At 31.8% G+C, this 17,863-nt stretch overlaps 4 protein-coding genes across 4 annotated transcripts in view; all 4 read right to left on the bottom strand.

Annotated features, from left to right (window-relative positions):
• The window catches only part of LOC110277557 (protein NONRESPONDING TO OXYLIPINS 2, mitochondrial), a 55,347-nt gene that overhangs the window by 7,082 nt on the left and 30,402 nt on the right, over positions 1–17,863 (bottom strand). The gene's annotated exons all lie outside the window — the stretch shown is intronic.
• On the bottom strand, positions 2,815–4,209 carry LOC107473132 (26S proteasome regulatory subunit 7). The gene is given in 7 exon segments (XM_016092675.3): positions 2,815–2,972; positions 3,274–3,448; positions 3,604–3,722; positions 3,725–3,788; positions 3,870–4,006; positions 4,009–4,042; positions 4,132–4,209. Coding segments are annotated over 7 exon segments (765 nt in total).
• LOC107473133 (uncharacterized) lies at positions 10,248–10,699 on the bottom strand. Its single transcript, XM_016092676.1, has 2 exons — positions 10,547–10,699; positions 10,248–10,442 (listed from the first exon to the last, which is right to left on the bottom strand). The coding sequence occupies exons 1-2, from the start codon at positions 10,697–10,699 to the stop codon at positions 10,248–10,250; spliced, it is 348 nt and encodes a 115-aa protein (XP_015948162.1).
• Positions 12,823–15,337, bottom strand: LOC107473125 (uncharacterized). The gene is made up of 9 exons (XM_016092669.3): positions 15,210–15,337; positions 14,866–15,094; positions 14,669–14,733; positions 14,474–14,572; positions 14,316–14,363; positions 14,096–14,165; positions 13,930–14,001; positions 13,441–13,569; positions 12,823–13,117 (listed from the first exon to the last, which is right to left on the bottom strand). The coding sequence occupies exons 1-9, from the start codon at positions 15,287–15,289 to the stop codon at positions 12,971–12,973; spliced, it is 939 nt and encodes a 312-aa protein (XP_015948155.1). The 5' UTR covers positions 15,290–15,337; the 3' UTR covers positions 12,823–12,970.

Consider the following 17,863-nt stretch of genomic DNA (forward strand, 5'->3'; position numbering starts at 1 on the left):
TGTAAAAATTTTATATAAATGTATAAGGAGAATACTCACATAAAGACGCTTAAAACATCTTTTTTTAAAGATGTTTTTTTAATAATTAAAATTTAACCTATATAATCGATCAAACTGTGTTATTTTTGTCAAAATTATACTAAACAAACTAATTTGACCGAAAATCGATAAATCAACTCTTAAATCGATCTATTTTAATTTTTTTTATAGAAAATTGCTATAATATCCCTAATATGAAAAATGACTTAAAATATTTCTATTATATATTTTAAAAACTCTAAATCCTAATCTTTCTCTTCTCTCTTGTCATCATTAAATTAGAATTTAGGATATTTAAAATTAATATATATAATAAGAATATTTTAGTTATTTTTTATAATAAGAGTATTATAGCTATTTTTTATAAAAAAGAATATTAATTTAGATCGATTCAAGATTTGATTTATCGATTTTTCAGTCAAATTAGTTTGTTTAGTCTAATTTTAACAAAAATAACACAGTTTGATCGATTATATAGATTAAATTTTAATTATTAAAAAACGTCTTTAAAAAAAGACGTTTTAAACATTTTTACGTGAGTGACTCCCATCATATAATCTTACTTTTTTCAAATAATTATTTACACCATCAATATATAATTAAATACAAATATAAAATATTTTTACATTAAAAATACATCAAAATTAAATTCTAAAATAAATTAGTTATTAAAATCTGATGAAAGATATTAATATAACGTTAACGTTATGAATTATGCACTAAAATTAGGCAGTCATAACTGTAATTTGAATGTCAAATTTCTATGCTCTCTTCCATCATATAAATATGTGTAATTATTGTACACAGATATTATTCAATTACTCCTTCGATACCTCTGATGTTCCAATTTTTCCATAATAATAATAATAAACGCAAACTAGTTTCTATCATATGCATATCTTAGACTGCGTTTGTTTAGTGTATTATTTAATATATAGACATAAAGATATAAATATTGAAGACACAGATATAATATGATATAAATTTTTTAAATTTATTTGGTATATAAATACAAAATAGAAGACACAAATTACAATTTTGTTAAATTTTAATATTATCCTTATTGCAAACTGTTACCAGTATCATCACTACACAACCACTATATTTCAACTAAACCATTAACAATCAGCCACCATCTCAAAAAAAAAAATTACCAATAACAATCTAAAACTAAATAACAAATTTAATACAACAAATATCAACAAAAAAAATCAATCTAACAACATTAATACAAAATTATTTTAACAAAAATTTAAACAAATAAAAAATTAAATTATACAAAAAAAATAATACCAAAAAGGAAAACGGATCTAGAACATGGTAACAAAGTACGGATCTAGAAACATAGTGCGCGGAAGAACGGAGAACGATCTAAAAAGATGGTGAAATGCGAGAAAACAGTGTGCAAATCTGGATCGTCGACTAGAAGTGAAGCAGAGGCAACAATCGCAAAAGATGACAGCGACGGCGAAGAAACAACCATGAAGAGACAAAAAAAAGTGAGGGAGAAGAAAAAGGAGGAAGGGATAGGGTGGTAGGGGTGGTCTGGGTGGAAGAAAGGGAGGAGAGGCGGTGAAAGGAAAGGAGGAAGAGAGGCGGTGAAAGGAAATGAGGAAGAGAGGCGGCTGGAATGGAAAGAAAGGAGGAAGAGACGACGACAGACTAGTGGTACGACAAGAAGAGAGGTAGTGGTGATTGGAGTGACAAAAAAAAGATGGTGTTGGTCTGTATTTTGGAAGTAAAAGGGAAAATGGATGAAAGAAAATTGAGGAAGGAGAAGAATTTGAAAGATAATTATGAAAATTAAATGTTAAAAATAATGTGTCTATGTCTCAAGTTTAGTGTTCCACCGCTCCTTGCTATTAGGGGTGACAAACGGACCTAAACTTGTCGGGCCGGCCTGCGTAACCTGCCAAAAAGGCGGGCTGGGCTGAAAAATTGGGACCGCCAAATAGTAAAAGCTCGCCTAACTTGCACCGCTTAAACCGCGAGCTTTGGCGGGGCGGGGCGGACTTCCCCGTCGGGCTTAGAATTTTTTTAACAAGGGGCATTTTTACAATTTTTTTACCAAAATCCAACTTCCCCCAACCCAACTTACAAGAGAATGAATATGAAAATTAAGTATTTTGGATTATATTTATTTTGTTTTAGAGACAATATTTATAATTATGTTTTGGATTATGTTTATTTTGTTTTGGGAACAATTTTTATAATTATGTTTTGGATGAAAACTTGGTTTATAATTATATTTATTAGATATTTATAATTACAAAGACTTTAATATTTGTGAATATAAAAATTATAATTTGTTTATACTTTTAAAAATTATAAGGGCTTCTGGCAAGGCGGGGCGGAGTGATGCGGGCTTCTCCGCTTGCCTCCCTTACTTGCTATACACAAATTTTGTGTCTTTGTGTGCTTTTGTGTCTTTCTGTATCTATTAAAATTTTGTGTCTAACTAATCAAAAACGAAGAACGCTGTGTCTATGTCTTGAATAGACACACCCACTAACCAAATGCAGGCTTAGGGTGCGCTGTTATTGTGCACAAGTATAGCAAAGGAAGAACTAGCAACACCACTCAGAAAAACAATTTGAACGTTTTATAACAAGGGAAAAAAGTTTGGTACATGGATTTAAGAGAGTAAACCTTAAAAGTATGCATTTCCAACAAGCAAGTTTCACAAACTACTAATGAAAATAATAACCATATGCCCCTTGGAACATTTTTGTACTAAAATGGTCTCTTCTAGGAATAGGCAACAAAAGAATGAACTCAGTTGTAAACCATATACTTTGTGGTTGCACTGAACTACTGGTACCCCTTGATCGCTTTGTTTACTGCATTAAGGAAGTCCTTCTCTGTTACAGCCTTCCTTCTGGCCCGGATTGCGTACATACCGGCTTCGGTGCACACACTCCTTATATCAGCTCCTGGAGATAAACAAGAAAATCAATGTATACAAGCAACCAAGAACGGACACAAATGCACAATAGAACCACACATTTATCAATTTCGCTCAAGAAATATGCAAGTATTTCTCAGTGTGGCTGGGGGCTTGAAAAAGAACAGAAACCAGAACATGAAATATATGTAATGCCGAAATAGAAATGCATTAACAGTATGGGCCAAAGTTAAGAATACTATCCACAATGCTGAGATACTTAACAGTGTTAGTGTGGTTAAAAAGTATGGGCCTAATTAAGAATTACCAAGTTTTAGAGGAATTCTCACCAGTGGAATTCGGGCAAAGCCAAGCTTGAAGTTCAAAACGGATGTCCCTTTCGCAGTTCATGGTTCTTGTGTGAATCTTGAATTTCTGCGTCCTACTTTCTAAATCAGGAAGTCCGAATTCCACTTTACGATCCAATCGTCCCGGCCGTAGTAGTGCCGGATCTAGTGTATCAGTCTAACAAAAAAGCCATAAATGATCAGACCTCTAGCGCCTTAAAGGGTTTGAAAATAACAAATTTAATTGCATACTTGATCATTCTCATCAAAACATCTATATTAAGATTATTAACATTGAAATAAAGGGGGAAATAATTTGATGGACAAATCAACCAACCAGTTTGTTGCCATGAGAACTTTGATGTTTACACGAGCATCAAACCCATCGAGTTGATTCACAATTTCAAGCATTGTGCGCTGAACCTCATTGTCACCACCAACACCATCATCAACCTTGCACCTCCAATTGCATCAACTTCATCAAAAAAGACAATGCAAGCCTTCTTTGAACGAGCCATCTGCAGGAGATAACAATTTTAGTTGAATGATATATCAATCAATGATCAAAAGCTAAACACAGGTCCTAGGCAAATATTTACCTGAAATAGTTCCCGAACCATCCGAGCTCCCTCACCAACATATTTCTGAACCAGTTCACTTCTAATAACCCTTATAAAACAAGCATCAGTCCTATTAGCCACAGCCCTTGCTAGAAGTGTTTTGCCAGTTCCCGGGGACCATGACAAAGAACTCCGTTTGGAGGGTCAACTACCTAGAAGGGAAATTAATAATTTAGTGCCACGTAATATAATTTATTTCCTTTATTATAATTTAGAAAATGGGGAATTTTGTAGTATTTACTTCTCGCATCTTTTCAATCTGCTCTTTACAACCACCAACATCATTATACGTCACATCAGGCTTCTCTTCAACCGTCATCATGGTAACACTTGGATCAATCTTTGGTGGCAAAGGAATTTGAATCTGATATTTGTTTCTATTAGCCCTGCAATTATAATATGAAGGTTATATGATATCAAAACAAAAAAACACCGTACTAATATAATATTATTAATATTATATAAAGTAATATATATTATAATCAATTATATTAATATTTAAATATCTAATCAAATCAATTAGCTGATATAATTAAGTCATGGTAATAAATTATATTGAATGAATTAAAATAATTAAATCGAAAAACACTCTCCAAAACATGCCACATTAACTCCATCATTAAGTGTAAAAATTCAATTTTTATAGAATAGACAATCATTCTCATAACTAAAATTTCTTAAATATTCATAATGTAATGATATAATTACATATGCATTCATCAATCCTAATAAAAATAGTCCATCAAACCTCATGCAACAAAATTTAACATACTTATATTGAGCCTATTATTATTATTCGAAAATGTTTGGTATTAAAAAAATATTAGTTAAAAATAATTATAATTTTTTTATTTAGTATTTATTAATTATTATAATCGCTACTATTGTTCTTCCTGTTATGGCAACTTTTTTCAATTTTTCACTCTTTTTTTTTTGTCAAGCAATTTTTCACTCATTTAATTAGTGTTAGTTCCATTAAGTTTTTGTTTATCAGCAACTAATTTTTCCCAGCTTTTGGCTTGCTATTAATATACCTCTTTCCTGGTTGATTACCAAAAACTAAATTTGACTCTAAACTCGTAACATCTTTTTTCTTAGATTATAAAAAACAACGAAGCCCATATCCATATTTTACATAAAAAAACACTAGGCCCATGCAAAAATAGCCCACCAATCAATATCTTTATTAAAATTAACTTAAACTAATTACAATAAAATGGATCAGAACATGACGTACGGCTCTGACTTTAATTCAATAATTGTCGATGTTCTTCCGAGCATCAATGCCACTCGTATAAAAGGAGCTTCAACCACGTACTTTTATTACCTAAATAATCAATATGCCTTCATCACCATAGTATTGGCCTTTTATTTATGCCTTATAAACAAACTGCTTCTACACACTACTTCTACGTGCAATTCTATATAAAAAGATGTTATTGATGAAACAATTTATTATTATATATTTCTGTTTTTATAAATTAAATAATTAATTATTTAAGTCATTAATTTGTCTTAATAAAATAGTTAAATATATAATAAATAATTAATTCTGATATAATAAAATATTTTAATGTTGTATTAAATTTGTGCATTTAAATTATGTTTTAATCAATAAATTTAACATAAAATGCAAAAGTGCGTTTGATTGGTCTATCTCTCTAAATTTTTTGTTGTTGTTAAATTTATATAAAATAAATAATAAATTATTACTTACTCCAAAAACTATATTATTGTACAAAGGAATTTTGGGGTGGGATGGTTTTGGCCAAGCCTTAATTGTATAGAATTAAAGATAAATAAAAAAATGAGTATAAAAAACTTAAAGCTAAATAAATAGTTCAAATTCAAATGTTAAATTCAATAGACAAATAAAAATGGCACTAAAACTGTGTTTGTATTTGGAGACAGAATAGGACATGACATTAAGATAGAGATAATAGAACGGAGATACTAAAAATTATTTTTGTGTGTATTGTGTTTGGATACGATGGACAAGACATTAATGTAATGTCCTAGATTATGTTTGGATAAACATGGACAAAACTAAAATATTATGCGAAATGATTAAAATAGTCATCTGATTCCAAATTTTTTTACATCAAGTACAAATTAATTTAATAAAAAATAAGAGTATGTAGGAATACAGAAAATTACAAGAAGAATTGGTTTAGGGTAAACTATTATTTTGGTTCCTTACGTTTGGGGTGAATTTTGTTTTAGTCCCCAACGTTTAAACTGTTCTATTTAAATCCAAAAAAGTTTTGATTTGCATCAATCAAGTCCTTCCGTTAAGTGGGTGTCAAATTATTGACGTCGTGTCTGACGTGGCAAGGGAGAGGTGACAGTGGTTAATAGACGTGTAAGCCTTCCCGCCTTTGGACATAACGCATGCTTCCTACCCTGACTCTTCTTCTTCTTCTTCTTCTTGTGAAGCACGAAACGCAAACGAAAAGCCACTAACCCTATCGCTCGTCACTGAAGGCTTGCGATTCGCAGCCAGAGAAGTGACATTGTCGTTCAGTAACGTTGAAGGTCCATAGCAGCAGTGAGTTTGAAACCCTTGCTTTTCGGAAGAAGATCGTATCAGGTATTCTGTTATAAATCTTCTGAACCCATTTGGTTTTCATCTTAATGCATGTTGATATGTAATGATGTATGTTGATATGTGATTGTTTTGTTTTATAGTTTCATATTCGTTTCTTGTTTTGTTTTGGAAGTTTTTATTTTGCCCTAGTGATTTTATTTATGCATTTCTGTTGTTGTTGATCAATGTGAGAATTTTATGAAGTGTATTGTGTTTGTGTAACAGATTGTTCAAAAAATGAGTTATTTTAGTGTCAAGATACACCATGGGAGAAGTTTGGGTTTGATGGTGAACCTTTACACTATGTGGGGGGTGAGACTTCGATAGTGGACTACTGTGATGAAGATAGATGGAGTAGGTTCGAGGCTATGGAGATAGTGCTCGAACAGGGATATGTAGTAGAGAATATCGCTGCAATATGGTATAAGTCTCTGAAAGATGAAACAGATGTAGGGTTGAGGATGCTTCACACAGACAAGGATGCCATGGACATGGCTAGAATTGGAATGAGGGACAACATGGTGGAGTTTTTTGTTGTTCACAAAGATGCTGCTACTACTAGGAAAGGCTGCACTATTGAGAAAGTTGAAGACATAGATGGTGGTGAGGCTGCTGCACCCACTGCAGACACTGTTGGGCTTGATCCAATTGTGTTGCACAAGGCCCAATCATTTGCTCAAGCCAAGGTGGGTAAGAAGCCCAAGGTGGTGACAAAAGCCCAGAATGATGTGCTGGAGGATGGTGATGAAGAGAGGTCAGAGAGGTCAGATTTTTCAGGTGATGATGAATCTGAGGATGATGACTACAGGCCAGGAAATGATGATGAGGGGGACAGTGATGAACAATGGAGTGAAAATAGCTCTGAAGATAGTGATCTGGAGGTTGCATTTGATGATAGCGATAATGATCAGAATGGTGATGGGGGTTTGTATGATATTGAAGTCACAACTACAAAAGATCCCCAAAGGCTGAAACAGAGTGTTCCAACTGAGAGAGAACAAGGAGAGCACAGTGGCAGTGTTAATAAGGGTAAGGAGCAAGTGGTGACTGCTGGATTAAGGGATGAGGATGATGGGTATGAGAGTGAGGGGTTGTGGGATGTCCCTGTAAGTGATGATGAAGGGGATCCCTTGTTGAGGAGGTACCGTTGTATAAGAGTTTGAAGAATATGAAGGAGTATAAATGGGAGGTTGGGACAATGTACGTAGATAGGAATGCTTTTAAGGAATGTGTAATGAGCTATGCTGTGCACAATGGCAGAGGAATATAGTTCTCAAAGTGTGATAGCCATAGGTGCAAAGCTGTTTGCAAAGAAGGTTGCAAGTTGTTTGCTTACTGCCATAAGATGAAGAGAGAAGATACATGGCAACTGACCAGCTGTTACAAAAAACACACATGCTCTAAGACAACCAAGATTGGTATAATGAGTTCTTAGTGGCTAAGTAAGGCTTTTATGAAGAAGATCTGTGAAAACCCGAAAATCAAGTTGAGAAGTTTGATAAAGAAGGCTCATAGCAAGTGGAATGTGGATCTCACAATGACCAAAGCTGCTAGAGTGAAGCAGCAAGCCCTGGATGAAATTAATGGTACTTATGGAGAGCAATATAAGAGGATTCATGACTATGCTGCGGAGTTACTGAGGTCTAATCTGGGTTCCACTGTTCAGATACAAGTGGAGAGACCCCCTGAATTTTAGCTAGAGACACCAACTCCTGGTGCGGACATGAGACCTCAATTTCAAAGGATCTATATCTACTTGGATGCTTGTAAACGGAGTTTCATGGTGTGCAGACCTATGATCGGCCTTGATGGATGCTTCATCAAGACTCCATATGGGGGTCAACTTCTAACAGCCATTGGATGGGACCCCAATGATCAGATTTTGCCAATTGCCTATGCTGTTGTTGAAGCAGAGACGAAAGACTCGTGGACATGGTTTTTGTTGAATCTATGTGATGATTTGGGAGTTGATAAGATCAGATGGTATACATTCATGAGCGACCAATAAAAGGTAACTCTCAACCTAAACTTGTATAATTAATTCTGTCTTTAATTCATGTTGTGCTGTTATTGACTGGTGATGTTTTTAAATTCTTCTTCAAAGGAATTGATCCCAACCTTTGATGAGTTACTGCCTAGCATAGACCACAGGTTTTGTGTCAGGTACTTATATAGCAACTTCAGAAAAAGGTTCTCAGGTGTTCAGCTAAAGATGATGATGTGGAAGGCTGCAAAGGCAACATATGTCCAAGAGTGGGAGAGGAGGATGAAGGGGATTCAGCAGGTTAATCAAGGAGCTTATAATCATCTCATGGAGATCCCTGCCAAGTATTGGAGCAAGTCCAGGTTTAATTATTTTCCTAGAGTTGATACACTTGTAAACAACATGTGTGAGTGTTTTACTCTGTTATTGTAGAGGCTAGAGAGAAACCCATTGTGTCTATGCTAGAAAATATTAGGGTTTATCTAATGAATAGTTGGAGTGATTGGCCATATATGCTGGTAGGGACAAGTATGAAGTGTCTAGCAGTCAGGGTAATAGGGACAAGTTTGTTGTGGACTTAAACTTACATGAGTGTTCCTGTAGAAAGTTTCAACTAACAGGTTACCCTTGTGAGCATGCCATGAGTTGCATTAGGAAAATGTGTCTAGATGTTAAGAACTATGTGAATAGGGCGCCCAAAACTGAGCAGGAACAAGACTGGTGATGAGCCACGCAACAATGGACCATTGTCTAAGTTATTCAGGACTGGACAACAACAAAAATGTTCATATTGTTTCGCACTTGGTCACAACAAAAGAACCTGCCCTAGAAAACGTAAGATGAAGGCCTCAACAAAAAAGGTAAAGTTGTTGTCAATTTGATTACAATTCCTTATATGTGAATGTTGATACTGTCCAATTAACCCAATTTGTTGTTACTGTTTATAGCAGAATGTAACTCCACAAGCCAAGAAAGGTGCTGGCACAACTAGGACTCCAAAACCCAACAAGATCCCAGCCAAGACAACAAGACAACTAGCAACAAAACTTCAGCCAAAGAGGAAGAGCAATACACAAGTTGGAGGGAGCCAGGAGTCACAAACATCCTCCAAGAGAGCTAGATGCAGCAACAGCGCCAGTCAACCGCAGCCATCAACAGCAACAGTCACTAGCCCATCAAGGAGGACCCTGATGTTCATGGCAAAAACACCACCTAGGGCTTGAAAGGCATTGGGATGAAGAACATAGTAGATTTTAGTGTTTACCATCTGTTTTGTAATGAATCTATCAATGACCAAGGGCTAATGTCCCTGTGATACTTTAGACACCCTACTTTAAGACTACTAGTTTCATGTTGATCTCTTTTGTGTTGTTACCTTTTCATGGTTATATTTAAGGCTTGTTTGGATATTGTTATGGTTAAGAGAAGCTACTTTAAGACTTTTCCATTATCTAATGATTTACATGAATTTTCAGCAGCAAAGTTATGTGAATTGACAAATTAAGCCTTGTATTTATTAGTAGATCAAACTAAAATAAACTTGTACAAAGCCAAATAATGTATGTCAAAATACAGGAACTCATTGCTATTCATTTCACTCAAAAACCTTACAATGTTTACAGCAAATGCCTTTACACATACAGCCTCCAAAAAATTTCAACTAACACAGCACTATTATCACCCTAACTGTATGTCAATTTTTTCAATCCCTAAACAATTGACATTCCCTACAAACTAGGGACAACAACAGAAAAGCAAACAAAACAAAATGCTAACCCCCTAAACCTCAATTAAGTCGATCATATAGCAGTAGCCCGGCCATTGTCCATCCAAGAATTCCAACAGCAAGTGCCAATGCAAATTTCCTTTCAGCTTTCTGCAGTTCTTGTTTCAACGAGCTCGATTTGTTCTTCAATCTTTGAATTTGTGGATCTTGTCCTTCAGGCTCTGCCCAAGCAAAATAATCGCATCCATCTCCTATCTGTTCTCAACCAAACCAACACGAACACACCAAACACTTCAGATCCTCCAAACACTAACACCCAATGTTATTTTCAAACAAGACACAGAAAAGAGGAGACTCACCTGGTAGTTGATGCAGCCCCAGAATCTTCTTCCTGGGTTCTCCGCTGTAGATGATGTCCGCAATACTGGTCTCTCTCCACAGAAGCACGTCCTCCTTCTCCCACGACTCTTGGTGTTGCTACGCGAACCTTGGGAAGACGACAGACTAGCCATTCTCAGCAGACAAAGAACAACAACTTTGGAAATTAGGGTTTACTTATTGGACCACATTTCATTTCTTTTTTTTTCGTGCTTCCTATTCCAACTGTCAACTATAGCCAAACTACCAAGTTTGCCACGTCGGGCACGGTGTCAATAATTTGATATTCACTTAACGGAAGGACCTGATTGATGCAAATCAAAACTTTTTTGGATTTAAATAGAACAGTTTAAACGTTGGGGACTAAAACAGAATTCACCCCAAACGTAGGGGACCAAAATACTAGTTTACCCATTGGTTTATGAACCAATAAGATAAAAATGATATTAAAGTAACAAAATTAAGAATAAATAAAGTAACATAAAACAGAAGAGTGAATTAAGTCTGTATTAATACAGCATGCCATAGAGAAGAGAATAAACAATAAAAAGGAATAAATTAATTACAAAGTCAAGTAAAAAATTCTACAAAAAAAAAGAGAGTATCTGAAAAAAACGCAGAGAAAGAAGAACTACGATGTAAAGAAGAAGTTAAAATAAGAAGAGATAATAGTAGAATAATAAAAAATATCTATCCATAGAAAGGGAAAAATTTTGATAAAAAAGTCCGTATCCACCTTCTCAAATTCCGTGTCTATCATTGTCTTTCGTAAAAGAGTGGAAATAAAAATATAAAATAGTGTCCCGGAGACAATGTGTTCTATGTCCATGTCTCTACCTCCAAACACGTTTTAAATATTCATTATCCATGTCTCTGTATTCTGTCTTCGAAAACAAACGCTACCTAAAGGAAATTGTTCTTAGAGGAACTTGAAACGTTGATTTGGGTCTAAACGTGATGGTCAGATTCTTTGGTATAGGATGCTTAAATTAGCAAGGGCTTTAATTCAGATTTTTAGTAAATTAGAACGTGGATATACAGTGTATTTATAATAGAATAGATAACTATCTTTTAGAGTAATTTCACCTTTATTAGTAGATAATCGTTCCCTTTATCTTGTGTAGTTATTGAGATTTTATCTTCTAAATGAGATAGAAATAGTATGAGAAATTTCGGGTGACAGATACTGATTTAGATAAGTACAAGTCGGTCCTTTTTAAATGAGATAGAAATAGTATAAAAAATTTCGTGTGACAGATACTTATTTAGATAAGTACAAGTATTATTTTGTACTTATTTCGTTGTGTTCAACCTCCATCTTTAGGTAGAACATTTTGTCTTTATTGAACGTGACTTTATAATTTGGGTTAGGGTATGAACAAAAATATTTTTTTGTTATTTTTAGACAAATAAAAAAGCTTAGAGCTTTCTAAAAAATAAGTTTTTTTTGTTATCTTAAATTTGACAAATATAATAAAAATAAAAATTACTCTTAAAAAACATTAAAAGAGAAATATTTTTTTAATTTATATATATATAAAAACTCCCTCGTTTGTTATTATGTATTATTTTATTTAGCAAAGATAGTAAGAGAAGAAATTGAAACTAGAACACATGACCAATACGCCTAGTTTGGATAAACAACTTAAATAAATTTTTTTGGAAAAAGAGTTTAAAATATAAGAACTTTTATTAATAGCAGCTTATAAATAAATTATTTTATATTTGGATTTTTTTGTTATAAAAATACTTATTTAAAAATTGTAGTGTTTGAATAAATAACTCAAAAAATACCTTTTTTTACAAAAAAAATGAAAATTAAAATAACAATAATAACAAATATTTTTTAATATTAAATATTGATTACAATCATTTAGGCAATTGATTTTTTATTTACTCTTATTTTGTTCTATTTTTTAGACAATTAGTTCTTGCTACATAATATTATTAGAAATTGGTTCTTCTACTTCACCTTCACCCATAATTGTATTCTTCTATGTGGTGAATAGTAATAAAATTTTAATTCAACAATGCCAAAGAAATTATTGTATAGTTAGTGTTTGCTGTTTTATTGTGTGTGATCTATTAGGTGAAAATAAAAAATAAATATAAAATGTTTGTCAATGTATATTTCGTTGTTTTTTTTGTTTTTTACTTTTTACTCCTATTAGCCTCCTCTTTTATTGAGGTCAAGACTTGTTATAACTAACTATAAAAATAATAGCAAACAATTGAAATTACACAATCCAAGATGAAGTTATTCACGAGTAATATGTACTCAAAACTCTGAACCAGTTAGTATCTCTGTAAAATCCTACTTACAAAAATTCATATAATTACACTTAAAAATGTAAATGAATTCATTGGTGAAGAAAATATCATGTTGCATTACAAAACTGTGCTGATCAAAAAGTAGACTTTTCGTATTTTAGAACATCTTTGGTGTTCAATCCATATATCTTGCAAATTTTTGTGATGGCTTTTTGACTCAGGCCATCTTTTCCGTCTTCAAGTTCAACAAGATTATCAAGTTCTTCCAATGGCCGCAGTTTCTAAGTCATATGATTATTAAAAGAAAAAACAAAGTACAAAATGAATGTTAGCATACACATTTTTTTTTGGGATATGATATGAAATTATATGATTAAAAGGTCAAAATTGTAGCATTAACTCAAAAGTGGTTCATTAAGCAAAATAATAATATGATTTCACTCTTGCACATCCAATGTATCAAAGGCTTTAAAAAATAGTTCTAGCCTACAAAACCATGAAGCATGCATTCTAAATATAATAACATATTTTGCAAATTGTTAAATCAATTACACTTGACAATGTCTTACTTGATGCTATCGATCAGATTGCATGAGACACTTACCAAGTGTGGTTCATCTGAACTATTATGGGTTTTATTGGTTGAGTCATTATGCTCAGTTTCCTTCTTATGAGTTGATGTGTTAGACATCTTGCTGCTATCCGAGGCGAGTTGGAATAGCTTCTCACTTCCCTAAGAAGGTAACAAAAAACATAACAGAAACTTATGCACAACTCAAGATAAATCAAGTCAGATGCGAAGCTCGAAACATTATACAAAAATACTAAGAATCTAGTATCCATTGGCCTAATTGAAAGTGAACATCTACCAAGAACCATGCAATTTTCAAAGTCCTTCCAAATCAAATGATGCCCCTTCCAAAACATACTTCCGCATGACAATAAAACATGGCACTATCATATGAAAGTAGAGAGCTAAGACAAACATGAGCAGTAGAGACATCTGGCAGCAAAACAGACAGATTACCATAAATTATTATGGAGGGAGAATAATAAACTCCAAGTGCATTGCAAATCTAATAGTAGTACAAACCTGAAGGGCTCTCCAATGAGAATAAGCCCGAAATGAAACCCAGAAGAATGCGATATTAGGCAAAGGTAAAACCTACAATGTATAATTAAGAATGGGCATCAATTGAAGCCAAGATAAATAATTAAATATTAAAGAGCAAACACAAGTCCACCGAGCACATACATACCATCAGTGCAGAGGAAAATGGAATCAATGAAACTGTAGCATACAAGTATTTCCGGTGGATAATTGTTCCCCTGTAAATGAGACAATAGTTCATATGCCAATGAAGATTTAAATACAGAATTAAATTGGAAGCTACACTAACAGATCCAGATTAAATTATTGTTCCAACATCATCAACTTTGGCTGCTTTTTTTGGAAACAGGTGTTAGAGGGAGAATTACCTCATAGCAATATGTCTTAATCTTCGGCGAACAAGTTGTGCATTCAGACTGCAATAATAAACATATCAACCCCATAATAAACATATATAGAAGGCGAATCTACTATTAAGAGTAGTAAACTACTAAACTATTCCAAAACCAAGCAAGTATGCACCAACCTTGAAGGGTAAATGACTTCGACGCTAGTGACTTCATTCGATATAGATTTCAAGAAAATCTCGGAGGGCTTAACCTGTGACAAAAGCCATGACCCCCACCTGCAACAACTCAAATCACATTCGAGCATATTATGCATAGCGTAATCAACACTTTTAAAAGACTATCATTCAAAACCAAGAATGTAACAAACTAACCCATGAATCTTCTTCTTGATAGACCCATCCGGTGCTTTTTCCAAACCAATCCAAGCTTTATTCATCTATTAACCGCAACCACAACCAAATAAAGCAATTGGTTAAGAAAACAGTACACACAAGAATGTGACAACCCAAGAAACAGAAATTGACAACGAAACAAAGTTAATACAATGATCGAAACAACAAAAAGGCACCTTGTTGCCACAGTAATCAGCAAGAAGCTCAGCTTTGGCATTAAAGGGTTTATCAGCAACATTAACGCCCTTCCACAGTTCTTTGAACGTTGGAGGAGAATGAGAGGAAGAAGTAGCTGAATTCTTCTTAAGAGAATGATCAATGGCTCTGCTGAAGCACCAATTTCTCCCTCGTATTGGGAACACAACCAATTTGGCTCTCATGTTGACTCTTTTGGCGGCAAGAACCCTAGAAAGTTTCCAACCAGAGAAATGTTCAGTCTTGGCGGTGAAGTTACAATCTTTGATGTGAAATGAAGCAGACTCCGAATCTGCGTAGTTTGAATATTCAGTGTCAAACTCACTCCTCTTGCGGCGAAAACTCTGGCCAAGTCAACGCATGGGATTCTGTGACCGTTAGCAAAGAACGGGAAGAAAAGAACATGGATTTCGCGAACCTCTTTGCCCATTGTTGTTGTTACAATGTTGGTAATTTTACTATAGAATTTGGCTATGGATTTTCTGTTTATATATACTATAGGAAAATTATCCCATGTGCCGGGGTCGAAAAGTGCCGAACATGAAATTCAGCTTACGATTAAGTAGCCCGATTGAATTTTGTTTGTTAGTGAAAAACAAAAAGTCGAATATAACCTTGAAAATGAATATGGAATGACATTAATGACCAACTATAAATGCACAAAAGGTGTGTGGCTTCTTAAAGGGTGTTGGTAGAGCAACTTTGGAGACTTGGATCCTAACCCTTTTTGTGTCCAGTAACACAATTTTTTGAATACTTGTCTAATTTTAAAAATTTCTATTAAATTCTCTTTAATTTCTATTTAATTCTCTCTATTTTTTAATATAATATTGTATAAAAAATTACATTACTTTTGGTTTATTTGTTAAATTTAAAAATATGAAAACACATACATTTGTCGAACTGAATTTATTTTTTTATAAACTTTTTTTTCATTGATTTATTTATAATTTTTCATCATCATTACTATTATTCTATCACTGCCATTATCTATTGTTATTATAATTGTTACTATAATTGTTGTTGTGGTCGTCATTATTGTTATTACTATTGGTTAATCATGAACAAATTCTATTTAATTAATTAATTAATCAATAAAAATAATAATTGTGAACAATTTTTCTTTTAATTCTTTTGTAAATGCAGTCTTTATTTAATTTGAAAAAAATAAATATTATTTAAATTATAATTATTTTCATAATTTTTTTAGGTAATCATCTTATAATAAATATATTAAGAATATGTTTAATTATTCTATTAGTTTGTATAGTTTTATTAAATTTGTAATTATATTTATATATTTTTTTTCAATCACGTTCCTACACTACTTTTAACTTTATAATTAAGCCTTTTTGTGTCAAAAATATTAAAATCAACGAAATATTTTCTCTAAAAAATTTTTAGTCAAAGTTCTAATTAAATTTTTAATTGTGGGTATATTCAATTTGTATAAAAATATTTCATTAACTCTATCATTCTTATACTGGAAAGGATTGAATTACAAAATGTAAAATAATATAAAAATTTAATTAAAAGAAAAAAATTTAGTAACCTAATTATAAATTTGATAAAATTATAAGGACTAATAAAATAATTAAATCTTAAGAATATAGTTGAATCAAATTTCAACTCTTTTTTATATATAATTAGACTCTTAAATATGAACTCTATCAAAGATTTTTTTTCGTAAATTAAAAGTTTTTTCTTATTTTTCTGTAAAAAAGAATTAGCAGTACGTAAATTAAAAGTTTTTTCTTATTTTTCTGTAAAAAAGAATTAGCAGTAAATTTTTTTACTTTCAAATACTTTTATTATGTACTCTTTAAGACTAGTTATTTTAATTTCAAAAAATATTTTTTTTGTTGTCTTTTTGTATTATAGTCATAACATATTGTAACACATACATTTAGTTTAGTTTTATAATAGTATCTCTGATGTTTTAAATATATTTTAGTTTTATTTTTAACAGTTATTTTAGTTATACCTCTAAAAATATTAATATCATATAACATAACAAATTGAACTATTAGTAATACCTGAGTTTAGTACTGCTATATGTAAGTGACAAATTAGCATAACATTACGAGGTTATTAATTTGCTATTAACTATTGGTTATTACAATCAATTTTTATAAAATTAGTGGTGTGATTCTTATTATGAGTAATACAAAGCAAAAAAATACAAAGTTAAAAGAAGAAAAAGGTGCTTTCAATTATATTAAGTATAAAATAACATAGATTTCATATTTAATTAGAATAGAATTAAAAAAATACAAATATGTGATCTTTTTATTTTAATTAGCAATTGAGGTATATATATATATTCACTCATAATCTCATATAATGGGTACTTATTACTCTCTTTTTTTTTATGAAATATGATAGTCATGAAATTTATACGATAATACAAATGAATTGATAGTATAATATTTAAATCCTAACTATTATTGCATAATCCATGACTTGTTCTATTCATTTTTTTTATGATAGTTATATTCTATCCTATCTATGTAACCATGAATAATTTATATAATAATTTTGGTAAATAAAAAATCAATAATTTTGTGATAATAAATAATATTACATACATCATTGACTAAACTAACTGTATTTAATTAAATTTGTTGTTTTTAAATCATAAATTAATTAAAAAAATACCATTCATAAACGTTAAAATTTAAAGATATGATTGATTATGCAATCATATTGATGATATCAAATTAAACTTTTAGATATACTCATTAATCATCAAAAAAAGAACCCCTATTATACTTAATTTAAAATATTTTATTTCTTATAAAGTCTATCGACTTTACTCTATTTTTGATTAATATTCAAAATTCCTACTAAAATAACTTTTTAGGTATTACAAAATATAACATACATAATTTTGATTACAAACAAAATTAAAAACTTACCATTATTTTCTATCAAATTTTAAATGAATGTTTAAGCTCATTATAAATTAAACATATTTGT

This window comes from Arachis duranensis, chromosome 2 (assembly GCF_000817695.3).
Source record: "Arachis duranensis cultivar V14167 chromosome 2, aradu.V14167.gnm2.J7QH, whole genome shotgun sequence".
Taxonomy (NCBI): domain Eukaryota; kingdom Viridiplantae; phylum Streptophyta; class Magnoliopsida; order Fabales; family Fabaceae; genus Arachis; species Arachis duranensis.